This window comes from Ochotona curzoniae, unplaced genomic scaffold, assembly GCF_017591425.1.
Source record: "Ochotona curzoniae isolate NIBS_2020 unplaced genomic scaffold, NIBS_Ocur_1.0 contig_584, whole genome shotgun sequence".
NCBI lineage: Eukaryota > Metazoa > Chordata > Mammalia > Lagomorpha > Ochotonidae > Ochotona > Ochotona curzoniae.
In genome coordinates this window covers 592,501-612,195 of record NW_024466480.1, presented here as the reverse complement: position 1 = coordinate 612,195, position 19,695 = coordinate 592,501, and the positions used below count along the sequence as shown (strand labels likewise).

At 43.2% G+C, this 19,695-nt stretch overlaps 1 protein-coding gene across 1 annotated transcript; it reads left to right on the top strand.

Annotated features, from left to right (window-relative positions):
• The first annotated feature begins 3,489 nt into the window (after positions 1 to 3,489).
• Positions 3,490 to 17,441, top strand: LOC121162894 (vomeronasal type-2 receptor 116-like). Its single transcript, XM_040990129.1, has 6 exons — positions 3,490 to 3,887; positions 10,797 to 11,088; positions 12,672 to 13,478; positions 14,841 to 15,068; positions 15,351 to 15,474; positions 16,528 to 17,441. Exons 1-6 carry the CDS (start codon positions 3,490 to 3,492, stop codon positions 17,439 to 17,441), a joined length of 2,763 nt encoding a protein of 920 aa, XP_040846063.1.
• Positions 17,442 to 19,695: the final 2,254 nt, after the last annotated feature.

Here is a 19,695-nt window from a genome sequence, read left to right as displayed (position 1 = left end):
CCCACAGGTCAGTGAGGTTTGAATCTGGAGGAGAGACATGTTTGAATCTTTCTAACCCATTTGGAATGAAGGTGGCCCAGTGCACACATCTGACTGTGATGTGGGAGGGATTCAAGCATTTACGGGTATATGCAATTTCAACTAGTACAAGCAGAATGGGATAAGTGAAAGAGCGGTGAATATTGAGACTGCCTAGATTCCTGCCTAGTGTCCAATTATGCTACTTCCGTATGCTGGTTACCACTTCTGTTTCATGTTGACACCTGATAGATTCTAAATGATGTGCCTGACATGCTGAAGTATCCTGTGGAAGGAGAACATTGTCATAAGATGCCACCCAAAACCTTTAGTGCTGGGGTTATGTAGTCCTCATATTGTTCCATTTTGGAAAAGATTGGTTCTGAAGTTGTAAAGGCTTGTTTTAAAAGACACATTTTTGGGCCACAATCACCGCCACTATGTTGGGGCAGAGGCCTCGGGCTTCTCCTGTCCCAGGAGCACGTAAATCCCCTCATGGGTGAGTACCCATAAGAGATTGCTGGGAGCTGGGGTATATTCCTAGCTCTGCCCTGCCCCGGAAGCCAAATGCTGGTGGCAGGACAGGTCGGGTGGGTCCCAGTCTCAGGGCAAGGGGCAGGCTTAATCCCACCCCCAAGGTGGCACTTGTGGGGGCGCTCCTGCCGGACAGAACCCCGTTGGGGTCTCGGCCATATTCCCCGCAGCAAGGCAGGGGCAGAGGCCTTGGCCTTGGGCGGCCAGTGCACCAAGTGGTACCAGTCTCTGCCTTCTATCTGCCCAGCGGCAAGCTCTGGGTTTTTTATGATATGAAAAACCTGCTAAGGAACACCCATAAGTAAGACCAGCATTAGTGTAGGTGAGGCACGGATTTCTGGTGATTCTCAGGAACAGGGACATGAAACCTTAATGCAAGCATGGCACTGAGACCTGAAGGTTTGGACTAAGCAAACTTTAGCCCCCAAGTATGATGGAACACAGGGTGGAGCTCAGGACAAGCCCAGCTAGGTTTTGGCTTCAACTGGTCCACATTAACCACAGAGTTGAGCCATGGTGTCTAAGGCAGGAGTTTTGACAGATGGAAGGGGCTGCGGTTGGGTCTGGATACAGTTGTTGTCTCCCTTGGCACAAGTGTGGACTGGAACAAGACACACTGGGCCGGGCCAGACCACAACACCTTCTGGTGCTTTGGAGGGTAGATGTGGGACAGACTAGGCTAGGTCTCAACCCCAACTGAGACATATACGAGTTATATGGGATTTGGATGAGCCGTGGCTGGGCTGAAACATCCTACAGCAAGAACCAGAATGGGATGAAGGTCAGTCAGGAAAGGCCCTGTTCCTGCTAGGACAGGAGGCGAACTGGCACTTGGACCCATTGGTATGCACGAAACCTGGCACTTGGACGGGTTCTGATGGAGGAGCCCAGGAAACTCCTCTGGCAGGACACAGACCCTGCAGGTCAGCGCAAGAAATATGGAAGGTAATAGCCAAGATGTCATGGAAAGTGTCCCACTGGCATGCATTTGACATGGTTCGGGGGCAGACTAGGCTGAATCTGTTCACGTCATCCACTGGTAAATCCGAACGCCAAAGCAGAGCATGGGTCAAACCAGGTCCAGTCATGACAAAAGCAATACACAATTTGGAATGCCAAGGTGAGGTAGCCTGTGCCGGATGCAGCCACAGCGCCCAACCAACACACGGGTCTTAGGGTGGGTGGGAAACTGGATGGGCCATCTTCCTCTATATCCCACTTTACCTAAGATATATGAAGGAAGTGGTATGAAATTGATGGTCTTGCCCACTTCCCTTTAGCCCTTGAAGCTTTTTTACCCTAATAAAATATGTAAAGATTGTCAAATATAATAAAAATATATATCTGTTAAAAAAAAGATACATTTATGTGTCCACTTGAAACCCAAAACAAGGGAAAAGTGACAGCAGGGACTAGGCATATATAAAAGAAATCAAGGTTCTTTGATCCACTGTTTCAAAGCCCACAGTCATATAGCAGGTAGCTCTGATCCAGGCACAGCCATGAGGCATGTGTCACTTGAGTTGTCCAATATGGCAGCAAAATCCTAGTTCTTCAGTCATACTTGACTATCTTGATGGACATATTTGTTGCCAGCCGCATCTTTATGTACTGGCCACATGCCGTACCCAAAATGGCGCTGGCCGGAAAAGCCACACCTTGGTTCCTGATGGAGAGTTACATAGCTTTTACGGTACTGCGCAGGCGCCTAGCGCATGCGCAGTGAGCTGAGGCGTGGCCGGCGCATGAACACTGGGACTGACGAATCCAGTCACCCCGGACCCTGAATAATCATGATGCAGACCTATCATTGGCAGAGGCGGGTCCAGTCAGCACATAAGAGCAGACAGCCTGCTGGGGTCGGAGCCTTTCCCTCCTCATCTTGGTGCGCGCAATAAAGATTACCGCAGAAGACTTCACTCGCGTCTGCCTCTTATGGACGGATGATAAGAAACGTGGGCGCAACACATATTAGCAGGAAAATGGGTCAGAAGCTGATTAGCCTGAATTGGAATGTGTGCTTTGACATGGAATACTAGTATGGAAATCATCACTTTAACTCACAAGCCCATGGCAGTGTTGAGATTATATTGGAGCAGTAAGTATTCTTGAGTGCAATGGCAGATTTTCGCAGCCTTTAAAATGACCATGGCACATACCCATGCATTCAGACATAATTCCGTCCATGTTTATTTGAGGAGAGAGGCAAACAAAGAGCACCCACCTTTTGGTTTACACAGCAACATGACAGATGTGTACAGCCAGGAACTCATTCCACTGACCAACGTAACTCAATGAATTAAGTCACCATTACTGCCTTCCCAGACTTACCTGGCATCTCAGAAAGATGTCACCAGGGACCCCCAACCTGAGTCAGAATCAAGACGTGTGCCTTTCAGACATAGGCTACCTTGTCATCACAAGGAAATCTTCATGGGAAAATTTCTCTGTCCACAATCAAATTGGGTTTAATGAGGATATTTGAACAGATTCAATAATTTCTATCACTGATCAGTTATCTCCAAATAACAGGAGTTAATACAGTAGAGATTTCTGTCTGAAGTATAGTTGATTCCAAGAGTGGCTGCTTGTTCTATCAATGACAATCCACTAGGAGATGGGAAGCAGAAGGATCATGGTCCCAGCACAGGTCACAAAGAAGAAAGAGAAATGGATGTACTTTCTCTAAAGATATTAATGTAACTTCTATGTATTGTCTGGAAGCAATGATCACCTGAACCATGGTCTTCTCTGTGACCAGCAGAGTAGCAAGTTTCATCTCTACTGCACACTTCCTCTTCAATAAAAAAAAGTGAATGACTGAAGTCCACCCTGGGATAATTGTTTTCATTCAAGTCCATTTCGCATACTCAAGAATCACATGGGGTGATTTTGATTTTTTTCTTCTTTCAGCTGACCTATGGCCCTTTTGATCCCATGCTAAATGAGAAGAAGCAGTTCCCATCCCTGTATCAGATGGCCAGCAGTGACAGCTCTCTGGGCATTGCAATGCTGTCACTGCTGCTGCATTTTGGCTGGACATGGGTGGCGCTCTTTGTGTCTGATGACATGAAAGGAGAGCAGTTCCTGCAGGACATCCAAGCAGAGATGCTGAAGAGAGGAGTCTGTGTGGCCTTCACAGTGAAGCTCCCTGTCACCAAGAGGCTGTATCAAGAGAGTGATCTGACTTTCATGAGCAGGATCCAAGCTTCAACTGCAAATGTGCACATCCTCTATGGTGATGTAAGGGCCCTCATTGCTGTGGACATTTCAGTGGAATTCTTTCTAACCATGGGGAAGGTGTGGGTGATGGCATCCAAGTGGGACATCGTTGTGTATGAGACAGACCACATGCTGCACTCTTTGCATGGAGGCTTCTCATTTTCCCTCCACAGGGAGGAGATCCCTGGCCTCAAGAATTTTCTCAAGACAGTGGAGCCTTCTCTCTTCCCAGAGGACTTTTACTTCAATAAATTATGGCTCTTGCATCTGGACTGCTCACCAGCAGGGTCATTTTGTGGACGCATTGGAAACTGCTCACCAAATGCATCCTTGGAGTTTCTTCCACCATACATTGACCTGATGACCCTCTCTGACTCCAGCTATTTAGTCTACAACGCTGTGTATGCAGTGGCCCATGTCATTCACACAATTCTTATGGAGAAAATGGAGCTGGGATCTCTGGGAGAAGCAGCCCAGCCAATGATTCTTCCCTGGCAGGTAACCCTCCCTCAGATCAACTTAGACATTGACCACTTGATGTACTCAGCTGGTGTTTCTTTGGAATACAACACCATGACACTTCTTTTACAACAAAGACAGCAGGATCAGTTGTAAAGTAGATGGGATCATTTCATGAGTTGCATTTCCGTCTGTTGTTGTCTGCTATGGCTGGAGATCCCATTCATTGGAGATCTTGTGTATTAACTTAGTAATTAGAAATTATTTAAAATGTTCTAGTGTAGGATGCAGTGCTACCAAAGATCCAGTGAAATCTGGGATGAAGTTTAAAAGAAAAAAAAATTGTCACACCAAAGCCAAGCATTGCTTTATCGAAGTTAAAATATAGAGAAATGTTGGCCAAACACTTTTTCCTTTCCTTTAAATTTTTCTGTATCATATTGAAAATTGTGATATTTGTGACTGATTAATCATATGCAGGTATTCTATACATCCACAAATATGAATGTTTCTCGAAACTTGCACCTTCATATCATAAAGAGATGGATTGCAGATAATGTTCTTATTAGGGGGAAGTAGGGTAATGTAATTTACATGGTATGTCTAATATGTCAATACACTACCTGAGTGTTATCCTCATAGTTTACACACAGTGCGAACCAATTTCTAAAAATCCGGGAAATGATGTTTATCTGGTCGGCTGGTGTATTTCTACCAGCCTAGAGATCCCCAGCTCATTACATTTTGTTGCAAATGTTGACCCAGTATGACAGAAGTAATAGACCATGATGAAATAAAATACATTTGTGAGAATAGAAATGAATTGCCTACACTTTCTTTGAATGATAGAATATGGATTTGAGCTATTAGACCCAATTTCCTGCAAAAGTACAGAGGGCATTTCTTACAAATGAGGCACAGGAGTTTAATTCATCTGAACTCAGGAAATGTTTGAGCATCCAGAGAAAAGTCATGCCCTATCAAATAAGAGAATATGGATACTGAGCACAACAAAGAAGACTTGTTCAGCACCTGTGCCCAAACACAACTGACTTGGATATTCTCCTTGTCTCCAATTCTGCCTGTCCTCCAGCTCCACCCAGTTCTGAGGAAACTCCAGTTCAGAAACAGTGCTGGAGATGATGTATCCATGTGTGAACCAAGACGTGGTGTGGCACGTTATGATATTCAGAATGTTGTGAATTTTCCTGCTGGATTGAGCTTGCTGGAGAAAATTGGAGAGTTTACCTGTACCAGTTCACATGAGCAGGGGCTGCTCATCCATGAAGACCTGATAGAATGGCCTACTGCCTTCAAGGAGGTATGGTTCTGTTTGGATGTATGATACCTCCTGGGAGATCTGAATGGAGCTGTTTGAAAAAAAAAAATTGTGAGGTGAATACTGCTAGGTTCTGTTGTTGTTATTGAGAGGCTTAAAGAGCAGCAATGGCCATGATGTGGTGCTGCAATGAATGCTTAGAAAACATCTCCAATTAGGGGGAGAGGATTCAGTTGTGACCTTCAAGTGAAAATGAAATGTATGTTGTGAGAGTGAATACACTGACATGCTTTGGAGTGGCTGATAACGCAGCAAATCATGCCCACGATTTCTCTTTCCCCTTCAGACTCCTCAGTCTGTGTGTAGCCAGAGCTGTGAGGTCCAGGATTCAGGATCTTGCCACAGGAAGGAAGACCCATCTGCTGCTACACCTGTGTGTTCTGTCCAGAGAGAGAAATGTCCAACCAGACAGGTAAAGTATGTAGAAATTCCAATGCATATAGCTTTACTTTCCTAATCCTTTCTCCATGAAAGGAAAACAAAAGTGTTTTGCAAGCTATGTGGGTGTCAAGTGCATGACAGTTTTCAATGCACAGATGCATTTGTTCATGCAATCTATCTGTTTAGATTCATTGTAGCCACTTGTGAATTTATCTGGCATTCCTTAGAGTGATGCCCTCCTCAGGAATCATTCAGAATCGTATCAGTGCCTGCCAGAAAAGAGTCCTCATCTGAATGATGCAGCTAGATAAATTGCATTCTAACTAAAACATGTCATTGTCATAATCACCAGTTTTTCATGAGCACATACAAACTTGATTACATCATGTTTAACATCCCAGTTCAGAAACATGGAATAGGTTCAGCTGGTGTGAATATCACATTTACATGAGGATGGATCAGAACTGTGTTTTAATTAATTGCCACACACCTAATGGCACTTTGAGTATATAGTAAAATCTTTTGAAGAACTGATGTGCCTTTATTTGAAAAATAGAATTATTTCTCCATCAATAACTTGATGAATATCACAACACCCAGATTTCCTACCATTACAACATATATATTTAAATCCCAGTTTTGTTTATTCAGTAAACTAAACCACAGCATCACATAGAAAAATGATCAAAAGTTTTCCAAGAGAATGAAGATGCTAAATGAGGGTGCACATGTTCTGTCATTTACTATATGAGAACTGAGAGCAATGGTTTTAGTAAGATAGCCATAGTTGTTTGCCTCTGCTCACGTCTGGGAGAGAAGAATCTAAAGTTGATGTCCCTAAGCAATACACAATGGTGACACACGACTTGACATGAAGGAGCATGAAAGGATGGATGAGGTGAAGGCTGGAAGACCCCATGTCCAAGGGGTCCTCATCAGGTCACAGAATGAGCATAACTTAGCACATGTCTGTTAAGATTTCTTTGAATGTGTTTCTTCCCATCAGCAGATGAGCACTCTGCCCTAGAAACAGGCTCTATTGTGCCCTAGTGCACAACACAACTGATCTGTATTTTAGGTACACTGCAGAGCTGACCCATTTTCACAACAGGGAATGATTCTGAATTTCCACAATGGATGCTCTGACTGTATCTCTTCCTATAGATGCAGAGCAGTGCATCCAGTGCCCAGAGCTGGAGTACCCAAACAAGGAGAGAACTCACTGCCTCCCCAAGCTCCTGACATTCCTGACCTTTGAGGATTCTCTGGGGACCACTTTGGCCTGCATGGCTCTGACCCTCACTCTCCTCACTGTTATGGTGTTGGGGGTCTTTGTGAAGCACTGAGACACACCCATCGTCAAGGCCAATAACCGCAACCTCAGCTACATCCTTCTCATCTCACTCCTCCTCTGCTTCCTCTGTTCCTTCCATCTCCTCCCTTTGTGGACACAGATGCACACTCTGAGCATGGACACATCATCCTCTTGTGCAACGAGGGCTCCATCACTGCCTTCTACTGTGTGCTGGGCTTCCTGGGCTCATTGGCCTTTGGCACCTTCACTGTAGCTTTCCTTGCCAGGAAGCTGCCTGACACGTTCAATGAAGCCAAGTTCCTGACATTCAGCATGCTGGTGTTCTGCAGTGTGTGGGTGACCTTCCTGCCTGTGTACCAGAGCACCAAGGCGAAGGTGATGGTGGCCGTGGAGGTCTTCTCCATCTTGGCCTCTGGTGTTGGGCTCCTGGGCTGCATCTTTGCCCCTAAATGCTACATCATTCTCCTAAGCCCTGAGAGGAATTGTTTGGAAGGTTTTAAGAAAAGAACATGCTCTAGGAGATTCTAAAACATATTTTTTTTCTTGTTCTGCTGTCATATTTTGAGAGGTATGAGCCTACAAGCATTATTGAACTTACATGCACACCATAAATATCATTAAGTAAAATCATTTGCTTAAGAGATTGTATATACAGCATTTAGCGGAGTAATCTGAGTTATTGACATCATCTTTGGTCTCTGGCTCCTTGTCTGTACTTCTGATGCCTTGGGTCTCTGGTAGCAAGTGCTGAAGTCTCATATGCCCTGGTTCTTATTTGCCCAGGTGAGGATACAAAGTTTTTCTCCTTGTTGGTTTGGTCACAACTCTGATGAGACATTGCGATGCATAGATGTGAGGTGTAGAGTAGAAGACTCCTCTGTCTCTGTCAGTAGCTTTCTGTTGTCTCCATCTCAGAAGAAGTGATGAAGACTGGAAAAGCATTTATATTCAGTAAAAATAAGACATGTGATAAGTGGATATTGCCATGTGCCCATCAAGCCTACAACACTTATGTCATTTATAGCTACAATGAAGATGAAATATAAAGACTGAATTACATTCTGTTCAGTTGTCCTGTGCAAATAATGTAATTGCTCAAATTTTCTATGATGTCCAAGTCACACATATTTTATATTTTGTACCACTAGCTTGTTTCATGCAAGTTATGTGTGATTTCTTTGCCAGTGATACTAGTCTGTTTGTGATGTAGTGCTACTCTGTGGGACACTGGACTGGCTAAAAGCATCTTAATAAATATTTATTATCAATCTTTGATGGAATGTATTTATTCTTGTATAAGTTATCTTCAATCATATAGGACACTGATTCTACACTTGCATGTCCATGAGCCAATGCATTGCTTTATCTTCTGATTTTGCTTTAAATTTTCATCTTCCCATTTACTTGGGGAAACAACTGTGTCTTGATGGATATCGAATACTCTAGCCATGATGAACCATTCCAAACTGGCTCATTCACAGTGGACATTTCCAATCGATATAGTTTGTCATTCAGCTTGCAACTTATCTAGAAAAACGCTTCTATATATGGACAAAACTGATTTTTATACCCTGATAAACTCTCTACAAATGATTTTAGCTTTAGTGTCCATGTTCTGGAACATCCTCTTCTTTTAAATATATTTTTTATTGAAAAGTCAGATACAGAGAGGAGAAGAGATAGACAGAAATGTGTTCTGTCTGCTGATTCACTCCACACGTGACCAAAACAGCAGGAGATGAGCTGAATCCAGGAGCCAGGAGCTTCTTTCGTTCTCATGCAAGGGTGCAGGGTCTCAAGGCTTTGGGCTGTCCTCGACTGATTTCCCAGGCCACATGCAAGGAGCTGGATGGCAACTGGGGCTGTTGGGATTAGAACCAGCATCCACATGGTGAATCAGTGTATACAAGGTGAGGATTTAGCCAATAGGCTGCCACACCTGGCCCTTGAGGACATCTTCTAAGCACTCATTGAATCCATGTTGCGCACTAGATTTGATATTTACTTTGTGTGACTGCAGCAGCCAGGTGATGTAGCTGACTTAATTAGTTTCACATAGCTCTCAGATTGAGGTAACGGGTGAAGTAGTGAGTAATGATAGTCTTTAATCAAGATTCTTGATTACCTACCAAATCATTGCTGATTAACTTGTAGATTTTCCTCATCCTACCCCAAACCCCACACACATGATGAAAAGGAAATAGTATTTCAATAACTTAGGTTTATAATTCTATTAATGAAGTTGAAGCTATGGATGGGCTGAATTTCAAGGCAAGATGGTATTTTCTTCAGGGAATCCTTTACAGAATCTGAAAAGCTAATGTGTTTAAGTGTGTATAGAATACTACCATTTACCTAGAGCATACAATAGCATTTCAGATTGCAAATGTATAAATGTAAGATATTGTGTGACAGGATCATGAAATGCTGCTTCACTAAAAGCAAAACACTGTCAATTAGAGATTCTATCATTTCTAAGTGTGGACAAGAAGACAGAAAAACATCTTATTCAAGCAAAGCAAAAAAAAACCCATAATTTTCAGTGTACCTAAGGGACTGGTTATATGAATATATTACATTCCTAACATTCATTAACATAAGGACCTGTGTTAGCATTCAAATCATGGAGCATATATAGTAAATTAGAAAAATCCAAGAGACGTATTTCAGGAAACTAGAACCAAGAATCCATAATGAGAAAACAGACCGTCCGTTCTCTTAGGCACATCAAGTGTGAGAGCCATTCTTACATTCCAGGAAGTCATATTTTCACTTAAGAGACATGGTATGGTTGTAAAGCAAATTCAAACCACGGTAGATCAAACATTCAAAGGACAAAGAATGGGGCAGATTGAGGGAAGCAGTGAATATGTTCATCATTTTAGAATGATATCTATGAAAATGTGAAATTGGTTTTTTACATTAAGCTATGTTTTAACACATGCAGGAAAAGGAAGAACCATGCAAGAATAAATGATGACATGCTAGTTGAGAATTCAGTACAGAAAAGTGAATAAATCAAACTAAGTGAACAGCCTGCATGATGTAACCAAGAGTTTGTCAATCAAATGCTGCTGTCTTAAAGAGAATGAGAGGTAGTACAACTGATCTGACCAAGTGAAGCTTTAAGGTGGGGTAATGCAGCAAGACCAGTGGGAAACAGCCCAGGTGCAGTTGCTTACAGAGGCAAGTGTCCTGTGATTTTAGAGTGCGGTTGAGTCAGGTGGTTTTCACTGACAACAGAAAGCCTTGCTCTTGCCTGTGTCTCCAGGTTTGAGCACCTTGAGGTTTCCCTGGAGGAATAGTGAAGGGTCATGAATGCTAGGATCACTTCTTTAAGCGTGTTCTAAAGCCCACACTGACATGCTCTGGAGCTCTTGGAACCATCCTCTCAACTGCTCCCTGTGCCAGGGCTATGACAGAACAGAATGGCACCTGCGTCTATCTGTTGCTGATTCAGGGCTAGACTGTGCTATTGCTCTGAATTCCATGGTCTGATCTTTCTCTCTGATGTTGGCTCATGTTTAGGTGGCTGTGGAAGAACTACCAATATGTGTTGGCCTTTTACTTTGCCATCCAGGAGATCAACAAGGATCCCCACCTGCTCCCCAACCTGACCCTGGGATTCCAGTGGTACAATGCCTTTCCCAGTGAACAGTTCACCTTACGGAGCCTCCTGCAGTGGTTGAATGGGAATACTGGTACTTTACCTAACTACAAGTACCAGACACAAGGCATGCCAGTGGCCACCATTGTCGGAACCACTTCAGCATTGTCCCTTGAATTTGGAACCCTTTTGGAGCTCTACAAAACCCCACAGGTCAGTGAGTTTTGAATCTGAAGGAGAGAAATGTTTGAATCTTTCTAACACATTTGGAATGAAGTTGGTCCAGTGCACACATCTGACTGTGATGTGGGAAGGATTCAAGCATTTTGGGGGGACATGTAATTATTCCTTGTGCAAGCAAAATGGGATAGGGGAAAGAGCAGTGAATAATGAGTCTGCCTCGATTCCTGCCTAGTGTCCAATTATGCTACTTCCATGTGCTGGTTACCACTTCTGTTTCATGTTGACACCTGATAGATTCTAAATGATGTGCCCAGCATGCTGAAGTATCCTGTGGAAGGAGAACATTGTCATAGATGCCCCCAAAACCATTAGAGCTGGGGATATGCAGACCTCAACTTCTGGTTTCGTTTGGAACAGATTGGTTCTGAATGTGTGAAGTCATATTTTAAAAGATACATTTATGTGTGCCCTTGAACCTCTAAACAAGTGAAAAGGAGGCAGGGACTAAGCATATATAAGAGCAATCAAGGGTCTTTGATCCACTGGTTCAATACCCACAGTCCCACAGCAGGTAGGTCTGATCCAGGTACAGCCTTGAGGCATGTGTCACTTGAGTTGTCCAATGTGGCAGCAAAATCCTAGTTCCTCAGTCATATGTGACTATCTTGATGGACATATTAGCAGGAACCTGGGTCAGAACCTGATTAGTCTGTATTGGAACGGGTGCTCTGACATGGAATACTAGTATGAAAATCAAAAATTAACCCACTGGCCCATGGGGGTGTTGAGATTTTCTTGTAGTAGATAAGTATTCTAGAGTGCAATGGCAGATTTTCTCAGCCTTTTCAACGACCATGGCACATAATCATGCATTCAGACATACTTTTGTCCATCTTTATTTGAGGAGAGAGGCAAACAAAGAGCACCCATCTTCTGCTGTACACGCAAGCATGACAGATGTGTAGAGCCAGGAACTCATTCCAGTGAACACCATGACTCACTTACTGAAGTAACCATTACTGCCTTCCCAGGCTTACCTGGAATCTCAGAAAGATGACTCTCCAACTAAGTAAGAATCAAGACGTGTGCCTTTCAGATATAGGCTACCTTGTCATCACAAGGAAATTTGCATTGGAAAATTTCTCTGTCCCCAATCAAATTGGGTTTAATGAGTATATTTGAACAGATACAATAATTTCTATCCCTGATCAGTTATCTCCAAATAACAGGAGTTAATACAGTAGAGATTTCTGTCTGAACTATAGACAATACCAAGAGTGGCTGCTCTGTCCTACCAATGACACCCACTAGGAGATCGGAAGCAGAATGATGTTGGTCCCAGCACATGTCACAGAGAGTAAAGAGGAATGGATGTACTTTCTTTAAAGCTAAGAGTGTAACTTCTGTGTATTGTCTTGAAGCAATGATCAACTGAACCATGGTCTTGTCTGTGACCAAGAGAGTAGCAAGTTTCTTCTCTATTGAACACTTCCTCTTCAATAATAAAAAAAGTGAATGACTGAAGTCCACCCTGGGGTAATTGTTTTCATTCAAGTGTATTTAGCATACTCAAGACACATATGGGTTTATTTTGATTTTTTTTCTTCTTTCAGCTGACCTATGGCCCTTTTGATCCCATGCTAAATGAGAAGAAGCAGTTCCCATCCCTCTATCAGATGGCCAGCAGTGACAGCTCTCTGGGCATTGCAATGCTGTCACTGCTGCTGCATTTTGGCTGGACATGGGTGGCGCTCTTTGTGTCTGATGACATGAAAGGAGAGCAGTTCCTGCAGGACATCCAAGCAGAGATGCTGAAGAGAGGAGTCTGTGTGGCCCTGACAGTGAAGCTCCCTGTCACCAAGAGGCTGTATCAAGAGAGTGATCTGACTTTCATGAGCAGGATCCAAGCTTCAACTGCAAATGTGCACATCCTCTATGGTGATGTAAGGGCCCTCATTGCTGTGGACATTTCAGTGGAATTCTTTCTAACCATGGGGAAGGTGTGGGTGATGGCATCCAAGTGGGACATCGTTGTGTATGAGACAGACCACATGCTGCACTCTTTGCATGGAGGCTTCTCATTTTCCCCCCACAGGGAGGAGATCCCTGGCCTCAATGATTTTCTCAAGACAGTGGAGCCTTCTCTCTTCCCAGAGGACTTTTACTTCAATAAATTATGGCTCTTGCATCTGGACTGCTCACCAGCAGGGTCATTTTGTGGACGCATTGGAAACTGCTCACCAAATGCATCCTTGGAGTTTCTTCCACCATACATTGACCTGATGACCCTCTCTGACTCCAGCTATTTAGTCTACAACGCTGTGTATGCCGTGGCCCATGTCATTCACACAATGCTTATGGAGAAAATGGAGCTGGGATCTCTGGGAGAAGCAGCCCAGCCAATGATTCTTCCCTGGCAGGTAACCCTCCCTCAGATCAGCTCAGGCACTGGCCACTTGATGCACTCAGCTGGTGTTTCTTTGGAATACAACACCATGAAACTTCCTATACCTCAAAGTCAGCAGGATCAGGTATAAGAAAGATGGGATCATTTTATGAGTTCCATTTCATCTGTTTCTTTCTGCTACGGCTGGTGATCCCATTCACTGCTGATCTTGAATATTTAGTTTGTAATTAGAAATTATTCTTAAAATGTTCTAGTGTAGGATGCAGTGCTACCAAAGATCAAGTAAAATCTGGGATGAAGTTTATTAGAAAAAAAATTGTCACACCAAAGCCAAGCACTGCTTCATCAAAGTTAAAATATTGAGAGATGTTGGCCAAACACTTTTTCCTTGCCTTAAAATTTTTTTCTGTGTCCAATTGAAAATTGTGATATTTGTGACTGATTCATCATATGCAGGTATTCTATACATCCATATATGTGAATTTTTCTGGAATCTTGTATATTAATATCACAAGGTGTGGGATTGCAGATAATGTTTTTATTAGGGGGAAGTAGGGCAATGTCATTTACATGGCATGCATAGTGAGTCAATACATTACCTGAGAGTTATCCTCATAGTTTATACTCAGTGCAAACCAATATCTAAGTATCAGGGAATTGATGTTAGTCTGGTTGGCTGGTGTTTTTTTTTTTATTCTATTTTCAAGGTTCAAGGGCTACGGAGAAGTGGGCAAGACCATCTCTTTCATACCACTTCCTTCATGTATCTTAGGTAAAAGGGGATATAGAGGGGAGATATAGAGGAAGAAGCCCCACCCAGTTTCCAACCCACCTTAACTTCCGGATGTGGGGTATGCTCTGAGATACTCGATCAAGTGTTTGCAACAGTTCACCATTCATGGATCATTACCAGTCTCGCCACTCCAAGCACGATGTTGTCTTTGAGGAATCCATTGATTGACGCAGTTCCTTTTAGAGTCTCCATTTGCCCAGTATTTTGCCGTGGAAGGTGATGACACAAGAGGGAGGAGAACACTATTTCGCTCCCAGGTCGCTCTCACTCCCATGATGAAATGAGATACTTTTTGTGAGCGTAGAAATGAATTGCATACAGCTTCTTGAAACGATAGGATATGGACTTTGAGCTATTAGACCCACTTCCCTGCAAAAGTACAGAGGGCGTTTCTTACAAATGAGACAGAGGAGTTCAATTCATCTGAACTCAGGAAAGGTTTGAGCATTCAGAGAAAAATCATGCCCTATCAAATAAGAGAATCTGGATACTGAGCACAACAAAGAAGCCTTGTTCAGCACCTGTACCAAACCACAGCTAACTTGGATATTCTCCTTGTCTCCAATTCTGCCTGTCCTCCAGCTCCACCCAGTTCTGAGGAAACTCCAGTTCAGAAACAGTGCTGGAGATGATGTATCCATGCGTGAACCAAGACGTGGCGTGGCACGTTATGATATTCAGAATGTTGTGAATTTTCCTGCTGGATTGAGCTTGCTGGAGAAAATTGGAGAGTTTACCCACACCAGTTCACATGAGCAGGGGCTGCTCATCCATGAAGACCTGATAGAATGGCCTACTGCCTTCAAGGAGGTATGGTTCAAGGAGATCTGAATGGAGCTGTTTGAAAAAATTGTGAGGTGAATACTACTAGGTTCTGTTGTTGTAATTGAGAGAGGCTTAAAGAAGCAACAATGACCATGATGTGATGCTGCAATGAATGCATAGGGAACACCTCCAAATACAGGGGGAGTGGATTCAGTTGTGACCTTCAAGTGAAAGTGAAAGGTATCTTGTGAGAGTGAATACACTGACATGCTTTGGAGTAACTGATAACGCAGCAAATCATGCCCACGGTTTCTCTTTCCCCTTCAGACTCCTCAGTCTGTGTGTAGCCAGAGCTGTGTTCCAGGATTCAGGATCATGCCACAGGAAGGCAGACCCATCTGCTGCTACACCTGTGTGTTCTGTCCAGAGAGAGAAATGTCCAATCAGACAGGTAAAGTATGTAGAAATTCCAATGCATATAACTTTACTTTCCTAATCCTTTCTCCATGAAAAGACAATAAAAGAGGTTTACTGGCAGTGTGGGTGTCAACTGCACCATAGTTTTCAATGCACAGATGCAATTGTTCATGCAATCTATCTGTTTAGATTCATTGTAGCCACTTGTGTATTTATCTGGCATTCCTTAGAGAAATGCCTGCCTCAGCACTCATTCAGAATGGTATCAGTGCCTGCCAGAAAGGAGTCCTCATCTGAATGATGCAGGTAGATAAATTACATTGAAACTAAAATGTGTCAGTGCCATAATCACCAGTTTTCCATGAGCACATGGAAACTTGATTAGAACATGTTTTGCATCCCAGTTCAGAAACATGTGGAATAGGTTCTGCTTGTGTGCATATCACATTTACATGGGTCTAGATCAGAATTATGTTTAGGGGAATTACCGCACACCTAATGTCACTTTGAGTATATAGCAAAATCTTTTAAAGTACTGATATGCCTTAACTTGAAAAATAAAATTGTTTCTTCATCAATAACTTGATGAATATCACAAAACACCCCAATTTTCTATCATCAAAACATCTATATTCAAATCGCAAATGAGGATCCACATGTTCTGTTATTTACAATATGAGAATTGAGAGCATTGGTTTTACTATGGTTGCCATAGGTGTTTGGGTCTGCTTACGTATGGGAGAGAAGGCTACAAAATTGATGTGCCTATGCATTATGCAATGGTTACACAGGACTTGACATGAGGGAGACTTAAAGTGATGGATAAGGTGATGGTTGGAAGCACCCGTGTCCAAGGGATCCTCATCAGGTCACAGAATGAGCCCACCTTAGCACATGTCTGCTCAGATCTCTTTGTGCTTTTCCCATCAGCAGATGAGAACTCTAACCTAGAAAAAGGCTGTATTGAGCTCTGGTACACATCACAAGTGATCCATATTTTAGGCACACTGCAGAGCTGACCCATTTCACAACAGGGAATGATTCTGAATTTCCAAAATGGACACCCTGACTCTACCTCTTCCTATAGATGCAGAGCAGTGTTTCCGGTGCTCAGAGCAGGAGTACCCAAACTTGAACAGGACTCACTGCCTCCTGAAGCTGGTGACATTCCTGGAGTTTGAGGATTCTCTGGGGACCGCTCTGGCCTGCATGGCTCTGACCCTCACTCTCCTCACTGTTATGGTGTTGGGGGTCTTTGTGAAGCACCGAGACACACCCATCGTCAAGGCCAATAACCGCAACCTCAGCTACATCCTGCTCATCTCACTCCTCCTCTGCTTCCTCTGCTCCTTCCTCTTCATTGGCCATCCCAACACAGCCACCTGCCTCCTAAGACAAATCACATTTGCCCTGGTGTTCACAGTGGCTGTTTCTGCCGTGCTGGCCAAAACCATCACTGTGGTTCTGGCCTTCAGGGCCATGAAGCCTGGAAGGACCATGAGGAGATTGCTGGTGTCAGGAGCCCCAAACACTGTCATTCCCATCTGCTTCCTCATTCAACTCACTCTCTGTGCCATCTGGCTGGCAACATCTCCTCCCTTTGTGGACACAGATGCACACTCTGAGCATGGACACATCATCCTCTTGTGCAACGAGGGCTCCATCACTGCCTTCTACTGTGTGCTGGGCTTCCTGGGTTCATTGGCCCTGGGCACCTTCACTGTGGCTTTCCTTGCCAGGAAGCTGCCTGACACGTTCAATGAAGCCAAGTTCCTGACATTCAGCATGCTGGTGTTCTGCAGTGTGTGGGTGACCTTCCTGCCTGTGTACCAGAGCACCAAGGGGAAGGTGATGGTGGCCGTGGAGGTCTTCTCCATCTTGGCCTCTGGTGCTGGTCTCCTGGGCTGCATCTTTGTCCCCAAGTCCTACATCATTCTCCTAAGCCCTGAGAGGAATTGTTTGGAAGGTTTCAAGAAAAGAACATGCTCTAGGAGATTCTAATACATATTTTTTTTCTTGTTCTGCTGTCATATAGTGAGAGGTATGAGCCTACAAGCATTATTGAACTTACATGCACACCATAAATATCATTAAGTAAAATCATTTGCTTAAGAGATTGTATATACAGCATTTAGCGGAGTAATCTGAGTTATTGACATCATCTTTGGTCTCTGGCTCCTTGTCTGTACTTCTGATGTCTTCGGTCCCTGGAAGCAAGTGCTGAAGGCTTATGTGCCCTGGTTCTTGTCACCTACGTGAGGATACAAAGTTTTTCTTCTTGTTAGTTTGGTCATAACCCTGATGAGACATTGGGATGCATAGATGTGAGGTGTACAATGGAAGACATCTCTGTCTCTTTCAATAGCTTTCCATTGCCTGCATCTCAGAAGTGATGAAGATTGGAAAAGCATTTATATTCAGTAAAAATAAGACATGTGGTAAGTGATATTGCCATGTGCCCATCAAGGCTACAACACTCATGTCATTTATAGCTACAATGAAGTTGAAATATAGAGACTGAATTGCATTCTGTTCAGTTGTCATGTGCAAATAATGTAATTTTTCAAATTTTCTATGACACTCAAGTCACACAGATTTTATGTTTTCTACGCCCAGCTTGTTTACTGCAAGTTATGTGTGATTTCTTTGCCAATGACATGAGTCTCTCCGTCATCTAGTGTTACTCTGTTGGGGACACTGGACTGGCTAAAAGTATCTTAATAAATAATGAATATCAATCTATGTTGGAATGTCTTTATTCATGCATAGGGGATCTGCAATCATACATGACACTGATTCTATACTTGTATGTCCATGAGCCAATGCATTGCTTTATCTTCTGATTTTGCTTTAATTTTCTTCTTCCCACATACTTGGGGATACAACTGTGTCTTGATGGATATCGAATACTCTAGCCATGATGAACCATTCCAAACTGGCTCATTCACAGTGCACATTTCAAAGGTATATACTTTGGCCATTCGGCTTGCAACTTATCTAGAAAAAACATTTCTATATATGGACAAAACTGATTTTTATACCCTGATAAACTCTCTACAAATGATTTTAGCTTTAGTGTCCATGTTCTGGAACATCCTTTTATTTTAAATATATTTTAAATATATTTTTTATTGAAAAGTCAGATACAGAGAGGAGAAGAGATAGACTGTAATGTGTTCTGTCTGCTGATTCACTCCACAAATGACCGCAACAGCTGGAGATGAGCTGAAGGCAGGAGCCAGGAGCCAGAAGCTTCTTTCGTTCTCATGCAAGGGTGCAGGGTCTCAAGGCTTTGGGCTGTCCTCAACTGTTTTCCCAGGCCACATGCAAGGAGCTGGATGGCAACTGGGGCATCCTCTCTTTACCACCTGGGGCGGGGGGGGGGGGGGGGGGGGGGGGGGGGGGGGGGGGGGGGGGGGCCCCCCCGGCGGAGGAGGAAAAGAGAGGATGCCCCAGTTGCCATGCAGCTCCTTGCATGTGGCCTGGGAAATCAGTCGAGGACAGCCCAAAGCCTTGAGACCCTGCACCCTTGCATGAGAACGAAAGAAGCTTCTGGCTCCTGGCTCCTGCCTTCAGCTCATCTCCAGCTGTTGCGGTCATTTGTGGAGTGAATCAGCAGACAGAACACATTACAGTCTATCTCTTCTCCTCTCTGTATCTGACTTTTCAATAAAAAATATATTAAAAAAAAAGGATGTTCCAGAACATGGACACTAAAGCTAAAATCATTTGTAGAGAGTTTATCAGGGTATAAAAATCAGTTTTGTCCATATATAAAAATGTTTTTTCTAGATAAGTTGCAAGCTGAATGGCCAAACTATATACCTTTGAAATGTGCACTGTGAATGAGCCAGTTTGGAATGGTTCATCATGGCTAGAGTATTCGATATCCATCAAGACACAGTTGTATCCCCAAGTATGTGGGAAGAAGAAAATTAAAGCAAAATCAGAAGATAAAGCAATGCATTGGCTCATGGACATACAAGTATAGAATCAGTGTCATGTATGATTGCAGATCCCCTATGCATGAATAAAGACATTCCAACATAGATTGATATTCATTATTTAATAAGATACTTTTAGCCAGTCCAGTGTCCCAAAGAGTAACACTAGATGACAGAGAGACTCATGTCATTGGCAAAGAAATCACACATAACTTGCAGTAAACAAGCTGGGCGTACAAAACATAAAATCTGTGTGACTTGAGTGTCATAGAAAATTTGAAAAATTACATTATTTGCACATGACAACTGAA